Source organism: Bombus huntii, chromosome 4 (assembly GCF_024542735.1).
Source record: "Bombus huntii isolate Logan2020A chromosome 4, iyBomHunt1.1, whole genome shotgun sequence".
Taxonomy (NCBI): domain Eukaryota; kingdom Metazoa; phylum Arthropoda; class Insecta; order Hymenoptera; family Apidae; genus Bombus; species Bombus huntii.
Window position 1 is genome coordinate 4,441,904 of NC_066241.1, and position 23,959 is coordinate 4,465,862.

At 47.1% G+C, this 23,959-nt stretch overlaps 1 protein-coding gene across 4 annotated transcripts in view; it reads right to left on the reverse strand.

The window, feature by feature from the left end:
* The window catches only part of LOC126865354 (histone-lysine N-methyltransferase MECOM-like), a 58,366-nt gene that overhangs the window by 12,934 nt on the left and 21,473 nt on the right, over positions 1–23,959 (reverse strand). For 2 of the 4 annotated variants that reach the window (XM_050617792.1, XM_050617791.1), the window contains exons 1-3: positions 14,643–15,077; positions 10,937–11,320; positions 10,397–10,593 (exon numbers count right to left, since the gene is read on the reverse strand). In XM_050617792.1, coding sequence (XP_050473749.1) covers positions 10,397–10,593; positions 10,937–11,320; positions 14,643–14,691 — 630 coding nt within the window. In that variant the 5' untranslated portion in view covers positions 14,692–15,077. Of the gene's footprint in view, positions 1–10,396; positions 10,594–10,936; positions 11,321–14,642; positions 15,079–23,959 lie in introns of those variants that run through there. The other 2 variants (XM_050617789.1, XM_050617790.1) reach the window with 2 other exon arrangements.

Here is a 23,959-nt window from a genome sequence, read left to right on the forward strand (position 1 = left end):
CGACAACGTTTCGCGCTCGATTTCCCGTTTCGGCGACTTCAATGATTACGTAGGACGCGTCGGTTGCATCGGATATCATTGATGGACACAGCTCAGGTAGGAACGGTAGGACTAGTAATACCCTATAATGCTGAAATAAGAAGTGGGACAGTTTGGCAGACAGGAAAGCGAAGAAAGGAGAGCGAGATGGCAACGATTCTTTCGGCACTCATAATGGCCAGTTTAGCTACCGGGCCTGGTAAGGAGCGTTTCTGGAAGATGGGCACGAACGAGCCATCACAATAGGGCTTCTAGTTGTGTAGCGCGACAGATTAGGATCTCAGGTTAATACCTTTCACCATGATGCGCCAACTTGTTACTTACTCGTGCAGCAAAGAGCATTTTTGCCGGGAAAAATAGTAACTTGTTAGAATTCCCACTTCATATTCAGGTCCTCGAGAATTTTTCTACGAACTGCAACATCATCGCGTCCATTCATAAATTCGTTTTTTCCACTTACGTTTCTTCGTACGAAATCGTAATTCGATTAGGTATAATTACGATAATTTAATATTAAAATATCATTCACGATTTGAATTTTATTTTCGCAGTGATTCGTATCATACTCGAGCGGTTGTCGGAAAGTGACCGTTCAGCTGACGGCAAAGCACGCAGCAGGATTTCTATTCGCTTTGTCGGCGAGCGCGGACATGTGCTAACAATTCGAAGGACAGATTTGTCTAGCCGTGGATCTCGTTCATTCCCATAATCGTGGCGCAGAAAGCAGCGGCAAACGAGGGGTTGCGGCTCCGAGAGTTCTCCCGTCGCAACCGGAACGCGCATTAACATCGGAACTCTTTGAAATTAAAAGCTGAAATACCCATTCCGGGAAAGACGAATAGGGATACTCGAAATTTTGACGTTCTCCGCGACCTCTGCCTGCAGATATTGTTCCTTTTATCGAATCGGAAAGAATTAATTACGAGCCGCGCATTATCTTTGTACAATAACGACGAACACCGGTAAAGCCGCTGAAAACTGGACTCAAAGGAAAAACGAGAGTACGAGTTAAATGGAAAGCAGGAGTAGAGGAAAGGAGGAGAGAGAGGGGGGGGAGGGGCGAGCGAGTCGACGGGCGACACGCGAATAAATTATAATTGCATGATTCCTTGAGCTTCTTTAGCGGCACGCCGCGCGTCGCCGCGAAATTGCTAAAATTGGCAGAAATACGCGACCATTTTAATTACATTCCCGGTGTTCGTGCTGATTTTTCTCTATGAACCTGCATCCTCTAAAACACCGAGCGATATTCACAGTTCGACGAGCAGAAGGCAACGATGATAATTGAACGTACCGGCGTTGACTTTCACAGCAAGGGAAAACGTGGAAAAATAGTATAATAGACGAAGGAAATGTCTATAAAAGTGCGCCCGCGAACATTTCTTTGCTTCTTACTTTAAATTTTCGAGCCGTTAGCGACCCATTCGAGCTATGCACCAAGAAAATCCTTCGAAACCTAATTTGTTCGTTCGCGCGGGCAAGAAAGCTGTGCACCGGCTGAAAGAAAAGGACGAGAAATCGGAACAAGCGACAAGAGGCGACAAGATGTATCTCAGGCTTTCGGTCGTTCTGCGGAACACACGGTCAGGGGATTCCTCGTTCGCCCGGCATGAGGCCCACAGGACACAGTCGTGTCGTACAAAACATGCGATCTCTTCGTTTTCCCTTTGTAATCTCACACCTTCGACAAAACCGAACCGACGAAAGATCTTTCCACGTCGGCTGGATTTTACCGAAAATACCCCACGAGAAAGGAGACGAGGTCAGACAGCGCGCCAGATCTTCGTGAATCTTCATCTCTCAATGGACCCTCATAATCGGCGAGGTTCCGCGTCGTTTTCCACATTTCTCGAGGATCAGCCGTCGTACGAGGGAAGGAACGATCGTGATCTTTTGCTGTCCAACCCGGCGTTTCTATCTGGTGGCGTTTCGTAGGGAACATCGTCCATGGAACGTGTCCATTCATGAATTAAAATACCGTACGCCCAGGTCAGAGCTTCTCGCGTCGATCCTTTTTCGAAGCTCTTAAAAGATGTCCTTTCGGCTCGAGTGAAACGTTGCTCGATGGAAATATCGTTAAACGTGTAACGCTCGATGGTATTTAATTTGAATCGTGAAAGGAAAAATAAGTCGAGTTGAACGGACGAGAATGTAAAAATAAATGAAAAATGTTGTCCTCGCGTAATTTTAATGTACAACTATAACGGCCACAGAGAAAGGGGATGAGAGAGAGAGAGAGGGAGAGAGAGAGAGAGAGAGAGAGACCTGTGCGACGTGGTAACGAGGGACGAAAGTTATGAATAAAGTGGATCGATAGCATATGATAGTACCGTGATGGCCGACGCAAAAATGCTTTTAGCCGACACAGCGTGTCCGCCCCCTCCTCAAAAATCGACCTCGCAACTTTCCTGATTCGGCAACTTCAAGGCATCGCAACGTTTCCATTCGAGCTTTTCCTCGTATAATATTACCGAAATTTTTCCACCACACGACTCTTCGCCTAATTCCACAAATACAAGTTGACAATGGTCGATGACAAGAATCCTCGGATCCTTCCGAGTTGATCAGAGTCACGGGCGACACGTAGATTACAACAGCGACAGTGAACCGTCATTATCGTCCTGTGACGCAACAATGGCATATCGAATTCCATTTTCATCCCTCCGCTCGTCGACACCGGGGCGAAAGAGAGACTCGTAAACATCGTGTGCCCCGGCACAGCGGTGAATTTCCCAGAGTTTCGAGAAATTCGTTGGGCGTCGCGCGCCAGGGAGACTGAAACAGTCAATTATCATCCCCTAAATAACAGGACTGTTTACGATTTCAGGCGTCGTATAGCGTAGCGCAATCCCCCAACCAAATGCGGCATTAGCCATGGCGACATCTTTGCTTAATTTCCTCTTAGTTTAAAGCTCGCCCCTGCGAGGAGATCGTAGACGACTCGAGCCGACTGCCAAAGTCTCCTGCCGCCCTTAATTGGTCTGCGATTAATTTCTGTCGATCGTTCGAGGATTCGTCCGTTTGCCATGCAGAAACTTTCTGCAGAAACTCTCGCGAGTGTTTCAACGGCGTGTCCTTTTTTTCACGACTGTCAGAAACAATTTATTGTATCGAAGCTGCCGTTGGAGGAGAACTCGCGCGACGGTCGGTCGAATTCCCAAACGGAATGAAATTCGAATGAAGCCGATATCAAACCGGCGGACCAACTTTAATTACGTTTTTGATAACGAACCATACGTGCGATAAAGAGACGAAGCACACGAGCGCGAATCGTAAAATCAAAGCGCGCGTTACGCAAGCGCTAGGATATCGGTGTCTAATCGCACGGCTGCGTCCACTTCCGGACAAAGACGATCGAGTTTTCCATTTAAACGCAGAATACGCTAAAGAACGATTCGTAAGTACGACTCGACAAAAGGTAAGCCTGGTTTTTATGTCAGAACGTCGGTTCTCTGATTCATGCGCTGTTCGCCGATCGAACAGACTTTTCTCCCCGATTAGGTACATATTTTCCCGTACTTGACCCACTTGACTCGTGCCGGAAAAGTAATGCAAGTAATGACGAAGCAAACGGTGCCCTTCGACCCGTGTCTAACGCGCAGCAGATGCCACCCCCGACGCGCGTTCACGGAACCGACTCCGAACCTCTTTCTCTCTGTATTCCATCGTGTTTCTAAGGGAAGCTACCCTTCGCGTATCTAGCGGTATAAATTATATCCGAGTCGCGTCACTGCCAGCCCCTTATATGATCGATCATTAGAGAGACTAGCCTGCCAGAAAATTTGCCAAAATCGTTCGACTCGTATTTCCTCGAGAAATTCCGCCAAAGGAAAGATAACGAAGTTTCCTCGTTTGACGAATGATCTTTAGTGTTTCGAAAATTAACGACGTGGCCCGTTTCCTGACCGTTTCGTTTCGGACGTTCAAAGGACAAAGTCAGAGTTCCCACTTCAAATTACCCGTATATTTTTCCTTTCCATCGAACAAGCGCGATAGAAGGCTGTTTTATTTAACGAGCAACATAACATCTCGTTGTTGGAGAGAGGTAGGCCGTTCGTCGATGTAAGTGCATCCCAATTAATGAATCCCTGGCGAAACAGGCGGGACAATTAAGTTGACGCCGGAACTCGTGTAGCTCGGGCCTGCCAACGGCGTCGTGATTAATGCAAGCCAATGGTGGAAGGCATACATGAAACGCCTCCAGGCTGCAGTGTATTCCTGTGTATATTGAACTTAGGCTACCTTCCCGGACCGGACCAGATTAGTTCGGTCATTGTGACGGGGCCTGCGCGCTCGTATGCACAATCTGTCAACCGTTCGCGTACCAAATTCTGCCAATCTCGGACTAAGTAGACCTATGTGCGAAACCGTTCTATGGATAAGCTTGAATTTTCCAGCGAATTCCAATAATCCAATGAATTAAATCGTCGCGAACGAATCTCTGATTACGCGATGGAAGGAAATATCGGCAGGTACGATGGTTCGATGATTTTCGCTTTCGGCGACGATCAGTTAGTTTCAATATCGTGGCTTGTAATTCCATCGCGGCGACTGGAAATCATCGAACTGATCAAACATTCGACCAGGCGGATCAAAGCGTCGCGTCGCCATGGAACACGATTTCCCTTTTTTTCAAGCCACTGGAAAACAATAATTGCCATTGATCGCTCGTCGATTCATGGTTACGAAATTGAGTTTACATTTTCAATGCAGCGACTGGTGTGCGTCGATGAATATTGCAAATAATACCGAGCTGTTTAACGATAGATTCGTTACGTGGTACTTTTTTAATGGATGAAGCTAAAAATTTCGTTGCATTGGAGAATAAAATTACCGATTTCGATTTGCAGGGAGGTAATTTCCAACGATATTTTTGCCGAAACTAATTTCGAAAAATCCAACGCGATTCAAACTGCCATTTTGCATTCTGCTCGCCCTCGAAAACATTTTCATGAACAACACGAATTTCGAACTCGCGGGGTAAAAAGATTCGGTAAACGTTCTTTGGATAAACGTAATCTCAAGAAGGTGTTTTCATTTTGCTCCGGGTCACCCCTAAAGAGTAACAGTTTCGCAGATTCCAGACAATTGGCGGCACATCAAAGGCGTCGATTGTTTCCTGTAAATTATAACTAGGAGGGCACTTGCATGACTTCTCGTTATGAGTTGGCGAACAAGTTCAATTAAGTTCACGCGACGAAAACGAGGAACGGCTTCCTACACACGCGGAGACCTTATCCGGCGTCTGTAGCACCATCAACCCCATGAAACTACCCAAACGGTAGAAACACTGTTCCGAGAAAGAGATCCGGAGCTAGAGAGAGACGGAGAGAGAGAGAGAGAGAGAGAGAGAGAGAGAGAGGAAACGTCGAGGGGAAGAGCGAAGCAGGACGTGGTGACAACGAGAAACCAGGAAGGCAACGAGTTAGTTATCAAGTCGTAAAATTTTAACTGTCGTTTGTATCTCGAGAACGTTTTCGATTCGTGATATTGCACTGGCACGAACTATCTCGACGATTCACGAAATTGAACTGAGAACGATTCGAACAAGGAACGAATTTCAAAGAAAATTTAATAAACTCTCGGTGTGTCGCAAGATCGAGGGATCCTTTTTAGGTTTTTAGCCTTTGGTCCAGAAATGAGCGTAGTAAATCGTAGTGGTTCGAAGGGTGGCTGGTCGAGGGACGAGAAAACCAGCGTGCAAGGAGAGATCCTTTGAAGACGATGATTCCGACGACGCGTCTCCATTGTACCGGATAGCCGGGTCAGCCTGACGACCGGGCAACACGTGTCTGTTATGTCTATTATCGACAGATAGTGGGGTAACGAGCGGACGAGATTTATCACCCTCCGTTGCCACCCTAGAGAAACGAGAAGCGGAGGGCTGCGATGGTAAAGCGAGAGAGAAGGCCGGTTTACAGCTGGTTTGACAGAAAGAAAGGCCAGTTAAAGCCTTACAGTCGAATCTCGCGCGACGCGTGCTCGTTTCGGCCAAAGTATACAAACGCCTTTACCGGGAGGAAATTTATTGGCCTGCCGAGACACGTGTACGTAGCATCTCATCTAGACAAAGATGAAGAATTATGTTTTATTGGACAAGGAATTTTAACAACCACGTTAAACTAGACATTTGGGCGAACGATATTTTCAAATTTAGTATTTTCTACCACCGTAACTTTTTGCTATAACCAGGCGAGCGTTTACTCGAACGACTGGATCATGGGGCGAGAGTAAAACTCGTTGGATGTAAATTTAATTGTCAAAATATACACGTTAACTATTCAGGTCGCGCGAAGCTGTATCATAGCTTTATTAACATAATAGGAGAAGGTGCAGCCGCAAACAAGCCTGGGCAAACCTGTCAATCAAAAACCCGATCCACGAGAAAAGGGTTAGTTAGCCGGTGGCCTGTGCATTCTTGGCTTCACACAGGATAACGTATACGATACCACGGTGCATGTACAGTTAAATATTTTCATGCCTATTCCTAGACTTATTTGCCCCTACGTAAGGTCTTATTGCATCCCGTATTATTTATTATTACAACGATCAAACGATTCGAGCTACTTCAAAAGGTACGTTCTACTTTCGATCGAGCTTCTTGAGAAACGCGCGCTAGCCCCATGCAAGGGGTGCAAAAGTTCGCGTTATAAGACCGAATCACCCCGTTGACCGGTAGATTCGCATAGATGGCTATCAATGGGGATCCTTTAGCTGGGACACGTCTGACCGTCTGACAGGCTTCACAATGCCAGATATTCCCCGCGTCACTGATTGTCACTTGTTTCCTGCCGATTTTGTCCACCGCGGAACTTTTCTCTCGCACCGTTTCTTTCTCCGATTACAAATTCAAATGACGAAAATCACCAACCGCGTAACCCTACGCCTTGAGAAAGCGAAGGTCACTGCGTTGCCTTGAAGCACCATTCCCTTCGTATTATGGCGACGAAGAATATGCACGGCATGTGGAATGCGAAGAGCAAGAGAAGAGAAGATTTGAGAAGAGAAGAGGAGAGAGGAAGAAACTGCCGTCGCGTTGCGAATCGCGCGCTTCGCGCCGGCCAGCTTAATAAGAAGCTGAATCCGAAGGAGGCTGAATCGAGAAGAAGAGAAGGTGGAGAGAAGGAAGGGAATGGAGGGTGAGCATAATGTGGCTCATTGTCGAATCGCTTCCGGGGCTTGACCTCCAGCAACGCCCTAAAGACCAGTTCACCTGGACAATGTCCACGAATAATGGGCACCGGTGGCGTGCATTGTACGATCGGTAGGTACGACGGATACGTAGATTGTTTAGAATACGTGCTTCCAGATAGAGCGAGAATTTAATAATATCCACAATAAGATCCGTCGGCACCACCTACATAGACCCCTCGATGGTTCTCTCGATCCTCTACATCGTTTTCGTCACTCGTAAGTGGTAGGCGTAGAAGGAATACCCTCGCTCCATTGCGAGGACATTGTTATTTCAATGAAGATCGTCTCGAACGAATTCGAGAAGGGTGCGTTGTTTGCTCGTTGACGGCGATTAAGTAACGTTTTGAAAACCGTTCGAGCTCGATAGAGGCGCGCCACAACGGGGAAACGGTACGGGATCGCCCAGCACGGATTCTCTGTTTCTCTCTTTGCGACGCGTCACAATTTGTCTCATTACTGGACATCGGGGTGGTTGGTGCGGTTCGCGCGAGGACACGTTTCGTCGAGAGTCGCCATTTATATGATTTGTCAGCGACATACGTCGCTAATGGCGCAGCTTTCCAGCCGATTTGTCGAAAAAGTGGCCCGTACGATCAACGAGGCGCGTGTGCCTGCTTCAATATGAAAAACAACCCATCTTCCGTTCTTTTTTCTACTCTCCCCCGTGGCCGCTTGAAAAAAACCAGCCGGCGGCTCGTACTCGAGGACGACGAGAGGGGTCGTCAGCGATCACGTGGAAAAATTGACGATGCTTTCAATATGTCGATGAGCGAACGACGCGAGAAGGAGAGCAGACGCGCCAACGGGGGTGGATCCAACCCTCGTGTCCCATATGGAAATGGATGTGTTACAAACAGAAATGTCAAAAATCAGGATTAATATAAAACACCCTGTTCGATGCAAAATACAATCGTATTCAAAAGAATATGAAACATAGGAACATCCCCTAAGCGCATAATTAACGACGTCGTATCTTCCAAAGACTAGATTCGAAACAGGAATAACGAGTAATGCTATAAACGCGACGAGATTGATCATTTAAGACGGATTCTCGAGATCATTCGGTAAATTGGAGCTGTACCCTCGACACGAGGGTCTCACGGCCGAACGAGCTAAGCCTAAGATTGGTTTAGTCGCCGCTATGGCACGCCGCGAGTCGGCTGTTCTGCGGATCACGCGTCACCGAGCAAAACGCAACCGGAAAAGAGGATCCCCTTCTGGTTTCCTTTGGTTTTTCATTTCGTACCCCTCCACGAGTATCCGAAAAACGAGACCCGGCCAGTATGGCAGGTGGGGTACCAGCGATACCTCGAACAACACCCCTCGATACCACGACCTTCTTTCCTTCGTTCTGCTTCAGGTGTGTACGCGGCGAATAAGTGTTCACAAAATTTGAGGAAAAATTTCGGTTTCGGCTATTTTTTGCCTCTTTTCTTCCGACATTACAGCGAGATGCTTTCGCTCCTTGTTGTTTACCTCTTTCCTTTCCGTTCTATTCAACACTCTTGTGACGTTATTGGCTCGATGCATGATTAATATTCGAAATGATATACCGACTCATATTGATAGTGGTTTATCGGTAATCCAGTTTCCATCTTCCCTATCTCCCCCTTTCATTTTGGAAACGCCTTTCCCCGAGAATGTGAGAAAAGGATTAGGATTAGGGGATAGCGTGCGAATCGATGGAAAGGGATCCCTCGTAGATTTCTCCAATTTCAGAAAAGGATCGCGCGGTCTGTTAACCGTTCGATTGGTTCGTTACTACACCACCGTAACTGGTGTATAAATCGTATTGTCAGTTATTTCACAAACATTCGGATCCTCGAGTAATACTATTTCACAAACGAGTAAAAATATCCGAAATTCATCCCGATCGATCTTCCCTCGACTCTCGTCCCCGATTTAAAGGGACATTCGAAATTCTGTGAGAACTCGAAGCCAGACCTCTGTGTCGCGATGTTTTCTCCGTTCGTGCGCTCGCACGTTTACGCGCGTGGGGTTGATAGATCGGCCCGACGAAACGAAGGGGTAGTTTGGCTTTAATCGATCCTGTAATCGCCGGTCCGACAGTTGGCCCCGGTTGCCTTTTTGTCGGCAGTTAGATGGATGGCGCCATTTACATTTTGTCAGTGCGACATGCGCTAACGTAACATAACGTTGCCGCTATCATATCTATCACACCCTCTGGACCGGTACACGGCCAGTTTCCGATTCTCTCCGCGCCGTAATCTCGTTTCGAAATGGATCAAGTTTTTCCGCGAGGCTGCAGACAGAAGATTTTAAATCATCGCGAATATAACTCGGAGACGAACGAACCTACGTTGGCTAGAAAAATACGTGTATTTCGCGAATCACACGGATGAAAGATCCTGGACTTGTAGCAACGATTTCACAGACTACTTCTTCGAGTTTGACTTTGTGCGCCGATTTTACGGTCGACTTAAGAACCAACAGAGACGTTCGAGCTCCGGACGAGTATCGAAAGAATTTTAGGGCAGAACCAGAAGGAATAGAAAGCAATGGAAAGAGAACTGTCCGAGGCGAGTCAATTGACAGATCTGTCAACATGGATGACACCTTCGGCGTACGAGTCGACCAGGTGTCTACTTTCCAACCGAAGAGACGATTCCGTCTATCCTCTCTCCCTTTTCTCCCCTATCTTTCTCTTTTCTTGGTTTTTCTGTCTTCCGCATCTGCCGGATAATACCGGGGATTATAGCAGGAGGATAGCGAACCCACTGACACTGGTTTCGAGCAAAGTAGTCCTCTACCGGATCCCGAGCCATAAACAGATCGATCATCTTTCAAACGGATTCACCAGAACCCCTGCGAGATGATATCGCGTACGAATGCCTAGATTCGCGGAAAATTCTCAATGTATCTCTTTCCAGGTATAGTACAAACAACTATATTCGAAATTCCGGTTAATATCCTTGATTATAGTTCGAATGTACAAAACGCGTCGATCGAACTAGTTGCGATCATTTACCGCAATAGCAAAGAGTTATCGAGAATTTTCTGAATTTATCTAGAGAACGCTGGCTATCGTTGTTCGATCGAGCATCGATTCGCTCGCTACGTTTACCTACGCTCCGCCTTCGAATCCCATCGAACGAGGACGAAGCGATAAGCACGCTCGTGTATCGTAAGAAATACAACTCACCTCCCACGCGTAACGGGGGTTGAAAGGCTCGCTTGCCCATTTTCCAAGAAAAGGGCCGAATCTCGCACCCCGTGGAATGTCCTTCCGCGCTCGAACCTGAGGGCCACCCGGTGCCGAACCTCCCACCTCCACTTCCGGTACCGGTGATACCCACTCGCGGTTAGATTGCTCCTTTTGTTCCTGTTTGGTCGCGTCCTCTGCAAAAGCCGAATTGAAATCTTCAACGTGGTAAACGAAGGTAAGAAGGTAGAAGCTGCGTTTCGCGATAATTATGTCGCAATTTGACAGATTAAATCCTCTCGATAAGCCGCCCATGGTACGGTAGATCGTTATTGTGTAACCTACTATTCTAATCCGGACAATTAACCACCACGTCTCCCGATAATTTACACCGTAATTCGTAACATTAAGCGACCCGCGCGGCTGACCTAGTATTCTAATTTACGCAATTAGCTTGCGCCATTCACGACGATTCGAGCGGTAGTTTAAGAAGAAAGACGAAGGAAATAAAGGGGGAAAAAATGGAATTTATTCACTCACGATACGCTTCGTTCCTGTAGACGGCGTCTCGTGATCTCAAATACTCCTTCCTGTCAGCCTTCTCGCCGTATTCCCACGAAGATTTCTCCTCGTCCCTGGATGAAGGTGGTCTGTGCTGTTCCTTTTCGTAATTCTGATGTTGTTTGTCCATGGCGGGCGAATAGCCACATTGATAAGCAGGCCTCGATTGCGGATTATAATCCTGAGACACGTCGTGGACACTGGTCGCGTGAAGAGCCTTCAGATCTCTGTATACCAGATTACTGGCAGAGTTGCTGCCGCCACGAATCGAACCGTTTTCCTCCATTTCTTGATTTTCGCCGGTTCCCCCCGTACCTCCACCGGCCGGCGTGCCTGACATCGACTCGCCTTCGTCACTGCTTCCTGAAACAACGCCAACGTAACTTGATAAAACGCATGCGCGTTTTAATAACACGTTGCTTCGTGTTATCGACGACCGAGAAATATCTTAGCGTTCTCGAGCAAGATCGAAAGCGTAAAAGTCGATCAGTCGTCGATCGTCGTTCGAGCGAAAAGTCAGAACACCCATATTCGCGAAATAAGATGCATTCGTTTCAGAATAACTTTATATCGAAGTATTGAAATTCAGTTTGTACGCGAAGATTTGCTCGAAGAAACTCTTGGTACAAGATCAGAGAAATAAGGAAGAACGTGTTCTTAAAACGTAACGATGTCGGTGATGGTCCTTAATTTGCAGAAAAATCGGTACTCTGGAATAAAGTAGCCTCGTCGCCGATCCTGCGTTGTAAAGGTCACGTTTAGCGAAGACAAGGCCAACGACGAGGAGCGAAATTCGTAAAATTATATCAGAAACTCTGGAATCACCGGAGAGAGAAACACGGAGGAGAGAAAGCAAAGGAGGTATGCTGGTTCCTGAGAAACAGCAAATTTATCTGTCCCCTTAGCGACTGGTCGAGATCCTAGGTACACAAGGACAAGTGGCGATCGAACAACGCTATCTCCTCGGTCCGTCGCGTCGGTCGTTTTCTCAGTCACAGAGCTACGAGTGTACAATGCGACACCCGAGCCAAGGATGTTTGACGCGATAAACCGAGAACTTTATTGTTCCCCTTACCCGGCTCTTTTAATGCGCCGTGAAACAGTCTCGTGATGCGACAAAGTGATGCGTCGCAGAAACCGAACGTGCGACCATAGAATCGCGACACGTAGCTTTTGGAGCACGTAGCTCGCAGAAATTCGACGTGTGCTCCACTATCTTCGTTTTATCTCTTTTGTAAGACCTTACTCACAGCTTTCGCTTTCTTTTGGCTCACGCTATCGCGAAGAACCATCCTCCGAATCTGGATTTATTTGTATAACTCCGGACCGAATACGACGGGTCATTCTAATGCCGAACTTATCTTCGAATCGAACGATATCTCCGGCGTTCTATCGGCTATCTAAAAACAAACTATAAACCGTGCGCGCTCCTAAGAATGACGCGGAGGGACCTGCGACGATCGAGAGTCCTCTGCAAACGTTGTAAGCCCCGTGAATCCACGGCTAAGCAAATTGCCGACAAACTCGCAGGTGCATTCGAGAGGAACTCACACCTTGGCACGTTTCCTCGTCTGTGGCGTCGATCTTTTATGATCCACGTTCTACCAAAATTTATCTCTTACCTACATTCGCGATAACCATTTTGGGACTACAGTTGCGACAATCGAAACTTTCTTCGATCAAAACGGAGCGCCATCGTGTTTATAGAATAAAACGTTAAAAGCATTCGTTTTACGATGGCAGCTTCGATTCCATTCTAATCGAGAAAGTCAACATCGGATTAAGGATCCCGCGAGTCACGTTAACGCGAGCCAGTCGTAAAAGAAAACGGTGATCCCGCGTGGTGGGTCGATCGACACGAAATTCGCAGCCGAACGTTAATACGGAGATATCGAGACGCGCACGCGTTGTTCCTAAGAACCGTGTGTCTCGATTCGAACGGCCATCGAAGAGAACCGTAACGTCTTTCTCGATCGTGCTTACTCCCGGATCGAGGTGAAATAATCGTAAAGATACGCCTTTGGAAGCTGGAAGGGATGATCGCGCGGTGACGCTACGAAGTCGATAAACCGAAATCCGGCCTGATCGATGAAACAAACATGATCGCGTGGATTTTAGCTCGGCTTCCGCGGAAGATCGTAAAGAAGAACTCTGTGCGCGACTTAGGAGGGACGCGCAGGGGGCTCGAAGACCTCTCGCGCGACTAGTCGATACGATACAACAACAATATTTGGAAAACTCTCGACGTCACAGGGGTCTTTGACTCCTACGGGACACGAGTGCTCGAGCACTTTCTCCCTTGACAGAGCCACGAGTACTTAAACCATACGCGATGTTATCCACGATGATAGCGGCTCGAGAGGCTTCAAACTCGATTAGAGTAAAGTGCCGCTTTGCCGCGACTCAGAGAATCGAAAATTGTTCGTGGGAAGATCGACGTGACTCCAGCTTTTTTTCTCCTCCTCTTTTTCTTCTTTCTTTTTTTTTTTTTCGTAGTTAACCCAATTAAAGTGTTATTAAGGTACTTATGCTTGAGAAAATTTGTGTACCCATCGCATACACGGTACATTTTATACCATTAATTTTAAACGAAAGGTTCAATATGTAATTTAAAGTTATTTCCGTGCACAGATTCGAATTACATACGCTATACTGATAGAAAAAGAAACAAGTTTGACGAATTATGGTAACCGACGAACGATGCGTTTAAATCATCGCCAAATATTGCGTTACACGTACAAAGGACAAACTGAACGTGAAACGACTTACTGGGTCAGCTAGACTTGGGTGCGAACGCGTTGCGCGCTGAAAAATAAGAAACCAGTAGACGGCCGGAGATATTCGTCGACGAATCCCGGAAAAGATAATTAAGCAAATTGGCAGGCAAGCAACGGGGTGTCGGAAGAGCGATTGCATCGTAGACTATATTCACACGCGCGTAAACCACATTGCTCTGACCACACAGGATGTCCTGGCGATACGAAGATCCTGATGGAAAACGGACGCGTACCTATTAGCGTATATCGTAAGCGAAAACGAAAAGAATTTCCGCGATCATCATCTAATCACGGCCTCTTTTGCGTTGAACATGCGATCAAGGTTAATACAATATGACAAGAATGGTTAGAACAACGTATATCCGAATCCTATGTGAAGAATATTTTGGTGAAAAGAGTATCAAACTCGTCGCGGATTACCAGTAGATGCAAACCAAATTAGATACAAGAACGAATCTCTGCAGACCAGCTTCCGGACGGGCTGCGGTTGAATTTCCTCGTGTCGCTACTCACAGATATAACGTGTTTGCTCGGTAGTTTGAATACAATAAATTCAAAAAACCGAATACATAATCGACAGAAACTAAAAAAGGACCGGAGAATAATATTTTGCAGATCGCGATATCATCGACTGTGTTTGGAAGAGGCAAATCAATGATCGTTAGATTAAATCTATCTAATCGTCCGAATACACGATAAAAATAGCGCACGCTGAATATAAATTTGACGGTATTTAAAAGTTTGCCGTATACATCGCATAAACAGTCTCGTTTTATCGGCACACTTCACCTTTGCTCGTTTCTATTGCAGGCTTTTAAATTACTCGACACACCTACGACGAGTGTACGATTCATCGTTACTCCGATTCTCTTATCAACTCCTTTACAACAATTGTATATAAAACTTACCGTTCATCTTAGAGTCGACCGTGGGTCGAGACAAATCGAGACCGTTCATAGGTGTCGATCGAACAGCCCGATCCCGGTCAGTCGTATAACGTAAAATCACTGTCTGACACACATGCTATCACCAGAAAGTCTCACGATGACACAAAATCATTAACACAATCCAAATAGCAAAAGAATTGGACGAATTTCTTGGCCAGTAGTAGCGTTCATGATCGATCGATCGATAGGCATGATCGTGCTGCGATAAAAGGCAAAGTAAATGTAGGCGCTTGGCTTGGGCGGCGGGGGGCTGAGATGTTCGCAGGGGGTAGCTCGACGTGGAAGATGTACGATATCGGAAGGCGTGCGCTGCCCGGAGAAAACACGATCGAAATAAGAAACGGATGACGAGAAGAGCGCTGCTCCGCGTCAGCTGGCTCTTGGCAGACTAGAGGATTCGAAATCTGTTCAGAAGAGGATGGCACAACGAGGGTTCCCAAGGGAGGCCAGAGACGATCCATGGGGTGTGGCGGATCCGCTTCCATCGAGACCTCTGGTTGGCTCACGGGCGGAGCAACCCCTATCGCATTCAGATCCCCACCAATTCGCCACAGCATCCCTCGAGAGAGGGAGCAGGAGAGCGAGCTGGAGAGCGAGAACGAGAGACGAAGCTAACGTATACGCTGGTAGAGGAACAAGCTGCGGCTGCCTGACTGAGTCCGAAAGACCGCCGCCTCTGGGAGGGGGTGGGGAAGAATCGGAAAACGTGACTCTGATAACGAAAGAGACACGTTGCTGCCCCGAACATTAAACACCGACTGATTTTTCTTCGCACGATTCATAGTTTCTTACAGGATACGATTTCTATCGATCGATCTATTCGACGTACGATAACCATATCTTTCCTTTCTTTTCGACGATCTTATTTAAATCAAATGGAATTGTACAACTTTTTTATAATAATAGCTCAACCAAGACGAAGCATCGTAGAACGTACTTTACCACGTTGAAGAAGATGTTTGGTCGTTTTTCTCTTGAAATTTCATTCGACGATTTTCGATACGATGTAGGGTATATGAAATAAAGTTGAGTCTTCGATTCGTCGGCGACCAAGGGTCAGATGTCAGCGTGCGAAGAAATTTTTTCCATCGCGCGAACCCCTCCATCGAAACGCGTGCAAGTTGGAGAGGACCTCACGCAGAGTCAGGGTCAGTGGAACACCTATCGAAGTCTTTATTGGACAGGCCCGGTCACCTTTTTCTTCGGAAAGTAGCTGTCACGGGGTTGTCTAAATTTTTTTACAGCCACCGTTCACAATACGTTTGCGGTCTGTACCTCGGACAGATTGACTTTGAAATCAATCGAAGTAGTAGAATTTCGAAAAACGTCACTCCCGTTTTTTCCCTCACTCTTTCGTTCGTAGCCTTTGAATAACTTTTCTGCTTAACGGAAACGTGTAACTGAATCTACTTGAAGGCCGTTGCACCTTCGTTATAGACGTCTAGAAGCCAAGCTTGTGAAAGGAAATTCCGTTACTCCGTTTCACGTCGTCCGACGTTTCGGCTGTGTAAAAAGTCCGATGTCAGTTATTCTTTCGTGTCGTTCCATCAGCGAGCGGCGTTCAAATTGCAACGATTTAAATCCGCCGAGCGCCAGGGAAACGGTTGCAAGAACGAATGGCGGTGCAAAAAGATGTCGAAACAAATCTTCATTTCCCACGAAAATTGGCGGAGAAGGAAAGTCGCGGAGGCGATATGAGTGCGTTCCACAGGCAGGAAGACATGTGTCGCGTGCAGTTATATCATTCTTTATGGCTGGCTATGCCGGAACCCTTCGCTCATTCAACGCGAACGTCGTCCGCGCAATATTTGGCCGGGAGCCTTGATTTACACCGGCATAAAAATGTCCCGCTCCCCTCCCGCTATCCTACGACATAGATATCACCTTCTTCGCCTACCTTCGAGCCTTGTTCGTGAATTTTCACGCCCTTTACATATACTGGTCCGTGATAAACGCGACCACGAACGCAAAAGCGAATCAAACACGTAATTTGCAGTACGTCTATAAAATTTCATTCTGTTTCGTACAATCATATTTTCGTTCGTGAAATCGATTAATTAGTTCGGTCGATAGTAACCAACGTAAATTGTCCAGGATCCATGTACTAGATTTATCCTCTACTTGTGCGCGCACCGAGGGAGAAAAGGGTGATCGATTCAAAGACGTTGGACGCGGGACGTCGTCTTTGTCGATGATGGCGACGGCGAAGGGGTAATAAATAACGGGAGTATCAAAGGGTTATCAGATCTAAGCAGAGCTTCTAGGTCTAGCGCAACTTCTGACACGTAGAGTGACGATGCCGTAATGTCGGTGGCAAAGTGTGCGCATGTGGGGTGAGTCCGTAGGGCAAAAGGCGGAAGGGGGGAGGGGGAGGCGCGCGAAGCTATTAAACTGACAGAAACACTTGCCACCCCCTCCTCTGACCCAGCCACCCCCTCAACCTCCGACTCTATGCCATCCCTTACTCGGAAGCCCTTCGTCCCTTACTGCAACACCGGAGTTATTAATATTTTTCACACCCCCAAAAATTGTCTCCTGTGTGCCCGGCGAACCGACAACTTTCGCTGTATCGGAGAAGCAATTTTACAGGCGTGTCACCGCCTGTCGCTGTCAAAACGACTACGACAAGATACACGGCAAGTCTCGACCCCGTTATTGTTGCCCGTGATCGTTCGTGATTATCGATAAACTACGAAATTCCTTTCCGATTTTAATTACCGGTCCTCCGAGAGAAGACTATTATTTTACAAAGTCACGAGACGCGTTCGATGCGACGTGGATTCGACGGTAAAAAAAACGTAAAGCAGCCAGCGCGAGTTCATCGTTACGCGTCTCGACAAGGCTTATTATGCTGATATAAATCAGATAGACGAAGTTCGAGTGGCACGACGAGGAGACTCTCGAGATCGGATCGTGGTGTGTTTGAATCGAGAAAGGACGAACACTTCTTGTCAGCCGAATTCGTCGACCGTTAACGGTCGACGGAGTAAGAGAAGCAGCTAATGCAGAGAAAAGTGAGAGAGAGAGAGAGCAATTCTCATCGAGGACGAAATAAGAAAGAAGTCAGCGCTGGATGAGATCAAACAATCGGCTACTGCTCGAGTGGTCTTCCAAGAGCCCGCGTAGTCGACTTCTTGATCTACCCCAAAGCGATTCGCGCGTCTCTCGACAAAGACGCGAGAGAGCGAAAGAAAGCGCGAGGAGGCAGAGGCAGAGGCAGAGACGAGGACGGGGACAGAATAAAATAATTCGAGCGGGATACGCGAGCGCTAAGGTGAAAAGGATCGAAAAGGATCGAAAAGGATCGAGAGACGTGCGTGTCCGTGAATGGCTTGTTGCGTACCCTTAGCAACGGAGCACGTATGTCCGTGAGTACCCGAAATAGCGATTGGTGAATCTACGTCGGCTGGAGTCGCTTCAACGGTCGTGCCGAGAGTCTATAATTTGTGTTCGAGTCGAGTTGGTTCTCCGCGTTGTGTACGCACACGCCTTGACTGCCTTTCGAACGCGCTGCCCTCTAATGTGCCATTGAGAGCCACGTTATGTGGCATAAGTAGTCGAGCAGAAGAAAGAAACGAGAGAGGAGAGGAAAGGAGAGAACGAACTCTCTATGAAGCTCAGGAGCACCGCCCTCCTGCCTCGAGGAACTTGAGACGCGATTGTTGTGCGCCGCGTGCACGCCGTGTACCAGAAGCATTGTCCCTCGTTAGAGGCCACCGGAAGTCACCGGAAGACGATCAACTGACGGAAGACCCTCTACCTTCCAACTCCTCCTGCCGACGCCCTTCTTTTCGACAGACTTTGCAGCTTGTCTTTGCTCTCCCCCCGCGGAGACGTTCCGTTTATTACGACTTAACGATTTTTCATCGCGTGCGTCATCGCGTTAAGGATACCCAACGACTTCGCACGGTTCGATGACTCGATTCACGAAATTTCTCATTTTGAACGCGATTTATATTTTTGGCTGGTACGGCGAGACGTAAGAAGCTACGATACCAAACTACTCGTCGAACCTTTAATTCGGTGCACGTTAAAAACGCGTTGTACGTAAGCATACGCTAGCGCGGTACGATTCTCCTAACAGAGATCCGGGTTACGGGGTCAAGATCAACGAAACGTAGCAGAAGATCCAGATGTGGACGATAGAATTGTGGCACGCGAGCGACCGGAACAAGCTGAAGTAGGGAAAATCCGGTATACGTTGGGGCCTTCTCGTGCGCGTGCAACACCCTCGTTTCTTCGCCTCCGTACGGCCACGGTTCCTTTTTAGCCATCTCCTTAAACGGAACTCTGCCTGCCTTTTTAACGCAACCAGCGAAAGAACGATCGCAATGTCTGAACCGGATCGTAGTTTTCCGTCATGCGTCCGACGACTATTACGTATTTACAATTTTATAAAGGCTACGATCCTATGGGCGAGTGCATTGTACTAATATAATCTCGAGCAAAAGTAACAAAATTATGGCTACAGGCGCGCGATTGTTATCGACAAATAACGTTCCGGCCTGGTCAAAATTCAGTGGCGAATTAAACGTTGGGCGTGCACAATTCGTCGATGAACTGCGATTAATTTAGGAAGGTTTGTGCATCAAGTTTACATCATGAGGTCGAACAACGAGCCGGAGTCGAACGGGTAGGTACGTCGTAAAGCGTGAACCGCGCAACGCGGAGAGGGGTGGACACAGTATATTCCGTACAATCGACAGGCGCTGGGAAACAGGCAGAAAGAGACAGGAGAGAAAGCAATAGCGGGAATCAACAGCGATATTCGCGTAATATCAACGCAACAAAGTGCAAGCTTATTGGAAAACGCGTAGCGCGTACAGGGACGGGAAGGTAGGACAGTGTGCAAATATTGATGCATTAACAATGCAGGCTAATTATGTTTTGGTACGAGCATGGCTTTCCCGTCGACGATGGTGTGGCGACGACGATAGCGGAGGACGGTGGTGGTAGCTGAAGTTTGCAGTGCCCACCAGCCCGACCGTTTCGCCATTGTGATCCGGACTTCAGTATACAGCCTCCGGGCGGTTCACAGGCGCAACCCGCCGTTAAATTAATTTTATCTCGTGTCCGATATTAATTTTGTATACACGGTTACCACGATCAGTCTACCTCTTGACTGGCTACCCTTTGATTTCTCTGCGTCCCCTGTTTTCCTGATCGTACAGCTCGAGTTTCTCATAGAAAAGTCAGCAAAGACGTTTGCAAATTTCTTGCCCATTTTAAAGAAAGTATCGCACAATACGCCTAGGCGTAGTATTATCCTTGTAACGTTAAAATAACAACCGGTTTGTCAAATACGAAAGCACAGCCGATTGCGGCTCGAGGCGAACGGAATGGTAATCGGGACGATTAGATTCTAATTAGATTCGCATCGTTCGAGCTCCGGGCTGTTTAAACGAGGCACACGTCCTCAACGAATTCTCGACGAGCTCTTCTCGCTTGGAGAGGAGAAGATCGAAGGGCAAAACCCCTGCGGATATCAGCCCTTAGCGGGAGCAAGCTGCGTAAGGGTAAAACTCGTCCGAAGGAAGGGGAACAGATGTTTTTGAGCGCGAGCCAACATCATAATCTATGTTTCGCAACATCGTAATTAAGGAAAAATAGATGTTCCTCCTCTCCACTTCTTCTTCTAATCTTCGTGCATCAATTTCGATATCTTAAGCATTAGTACCTTTCACGTTCGAGTATAAATGTTAAAGATAATGCGAGACCTAGCATTCTTTTGAAGTAAGATACGCGATGTGGCGATTAACGTTTGACAAGTTGCCCGAATAAAATCATCAGTTACTTCGATCGCGATCGTTACGCCGATATGATAAGCCGTAGAAGGTAACGAAGCTCAAAAACTTATCATGACATGGCCGTTCTATTTCGAAGCCGAATAGATTAGAGCTCGATTCAATTTTCGCATGGCTATCCGCGAGAGTTCTTCGATGCCGATAAATCGTTGAAAGAATCGAATCTTCGTGCTTGAATCTCACGCCTGGCTCGTAAACAAAGCCAACAATGCCAACTGACCGTCCCTTTCGTGATCGTTCCCGCATTCACGTATCTCTTACGTCGGGCCGTTTCCAGCCGTAGAATCGTACCGTACGAGATAAAGTGGATTTAAAAGTTTAAATCCACGGCCACCGGCGGCCCAGTGGCTTGCCTTTTCCACGGGCAGGAAGAGAAAAACGGCACGACTTACGGAGGGTGGCCACTCTCCTCCAGATAGATACAATCTAACTGTTTACACCCTCGTTTACAGAAACCGTGCTGCCGAATGGAAATACGAGAAAGCCAAGAGTGGCCCACACACCGCTTGACGAACGCGCGGATCGTCTTCCCCTCTATTCTCGAGAGAGAGAGAGGGAGAGAGAGAGAAAGAGAGAGAGAGAGAGATGGCAATCGTAAATACGTGATCCTCGCAATCACGACTTTCGTTTGATTTTTATCGGTGTTTATCATGACTACCATTATTTATCGGGCATCATTGTCATTGAATCGTTACCCGAAAACAAATGTATCTGGCATCTGCCGTAATTTACGAAGAATTTGCTTCGCGTCGCATCAAGCGACAACGATAACGAACGAGTTTATAATCCATGGAAGTGTTAAGGCGATTGCCTTTTTCCTGCGTTTCGGTGATAACGCGACAGAAAAACAAAGCAATCGTAATCGTAAATTGTCTCCGATGAAGGATTTTCGCTCATTTATTTTCTACGGGAATATGAAGACGCGTTCGAGGCCGATCGATAATTTCGTTATCCGGCCGATCGGCAATATCCGACAGTCGCATTCGCAATCTAGCAGATAAGAGCTCAGATATCTCCTGGCAGTCGTCGTTCCATCACGTGCGAATAGACTACCTCTGGCTCTATTCACGGTGCCTGGAAGAATAGCCCCGTGATTCTATTCAGAGAAAAGAGAAAAAGGAGCGAGCGAGAGAGACGGATAGAGAGAGACGACGAAACGCGCGGAGAACTCTACGGTATCGGTACAAGAGAAATAAAACGGGGGTAAGGGAATCTAAAAGAGGGGCATTCAGCCATCTGGGAATCGAATATCTTCGATCCAAAGGCATCTTTCCATCGAAATATCCGCAATTGTGGAAGAGTAATCGATGGACAGTCGGATACGTGAGTTTCTCGGGGAAACTCGTCATGACGCACCCTTTGGTACCATCCGGGGGGGCACCGGTGAAAGGGCGCCGAACGACTAAGACGTTTTCCAGCCTTGCGAGATCGCGCCTCCAGTTAACCTGCACTCGTTTTGTCCTATGGAAATTTTTTATGGAGTCGAACCACGCGAGGGGATGGTGAGAACCGTGAAGTTTGACGACCGAGGGTGAAGCAAGCGCCGCGGTGACACGCATCGAAATGTAATTGAACTTTTATAAAGACACGTTGGCATTCAAAAGTTTGACTATTTGAAAACTTGCAGATTTTAAACAACATGTACTTTCTAATCAGATTCGAACGAACTTTTCGATATGAACCGTTCTTTTTTTAGAACAGTGGCGGTACAACGAACCTTTACGCTCCACTGTTACCTACACTTTACGTACCTACGAACTATAACTCTTGCGAAAACGGTATAGGGTACTCGACACCAGGGTCGAAAAGTCAAGTCACCCTTTTCAGATTTTTGTCAAGCACAAAAAGTGGAAAAGGCAAAAAATCAACGAGGGGGCTCCTCTCTGTTATTTTTTTCATTCTCAAGATTCGTGCTTCTCGTAACAGCTACTCGTCAAGTATTGTCTGCGGTTAACCCGTCGCCGACTTCCCCGAAAAATTTCGATTATAAAAGTTGCGGCACAATCGCGAGCAATTTGGTTCGAGGCGTGAGAAATCGTCTTCTCTTTCGATGATTCGTAGCCAATAACGGGGAATCTATAACTCATCCGTAATTGTTCACCGGGGAAGAAACGAGCTCTTCCTTCCATCCTTCTAATTCGATTTTGATCGCGTCGACACTCGATGCTCCACCGAAGGAAGAACAACCGAGTCGATAAATAACTGATGCGAATCGAACTGGCGCGAATAAAAAATTCGCCACCCACGTGCCGGAAGCGCGAAGAGATTCAATTTCGTCGCCGATTCGAAACGAACGCTCATCAAATACGAATTCGAAGGCGTTGCCAGCCTAGGGGTTGCGACTCCCTGGATACTGAGAACGTCTCCAAGCCGCGATAACTTTTATTAAAAATATTCCTCGCGTGCCCCTGGAAACCTAACCCCTGGTGCTGTTGCACATAGAATGACTATGGCCTATGACTAGTTTTCGATCAAACGAGTAACCGTTGAATAATATGCGATCCTGACGTTGTACATCGAAAAACAGTATCCGTAACAAACCAGTGGAAAATATTTGTTAAAGCTTATCCGGCAGCCAGACGCTGTCCTATGGAAATTCAACTTCGATCGTGAATTTGAATTCAGTCAGTGGTGGACGGTTTGAAATGGTACTGCGTGCGTCAGACATCAAACGCCTGGCTTGGCCCTTTGATCAAGCTCTGTCATTCAGATGACTCTTGTCGACCATGGCCGATCAGCATAGTGGCACAAGCGTTAAAAAATTGATTATTGTGTCATGGGCACCGCGCGAATACCTATTGACGCTTTTCGCGCATGCACGGTAGCGTCGATTGACACGGATCATTTTTTCATCGAACTCACGACACCCGGCGATGGATTCGTTCGATATAGCCAACGACCGAATTGCAAGCGAAATCCCGATACGGTTCCTCGGAATGTCTTTGACAGGAGAGCTCGAGATCTCCCATAGGGGGGTAGGTAACTTTCAATCCCTTCTACTCCTCCGAATGTCCCGCGATCATTAACATTCATCGTTCGGGAACGTGGACGAAGCCACAGAGCTCTCTCAGAAATTGAAGCGGCGAGCAACGAAGTCGACGGTGGTCTCGGAGTTTCATCGGACTTTCCTCCGCTCCCTCGGAACTTTCTTTTCAGCGGGCAAAGTTTTGACTGTTGGTCAGAGAGCAGCGATACCGAAGTTCGATTACGTCGACGCCACGTACTCCCCCGAGACTCAAGGAGACTTCCGATTAAGCGACCAAAGATGGCAATGACGTCTCGACGTGGACGATTAATCGTTTCCAACCATGCCTGTGCTCGTGTAATATCTGTATATGTATATATATATATATATATATATATATATATATATATATATTTTATATATATACACATATATGTATGTGTATATATGTATATACATAGAGAGAGAGAGAGAGAGAGAGAGAGAGAGATGGAATATCGCGAACGTGT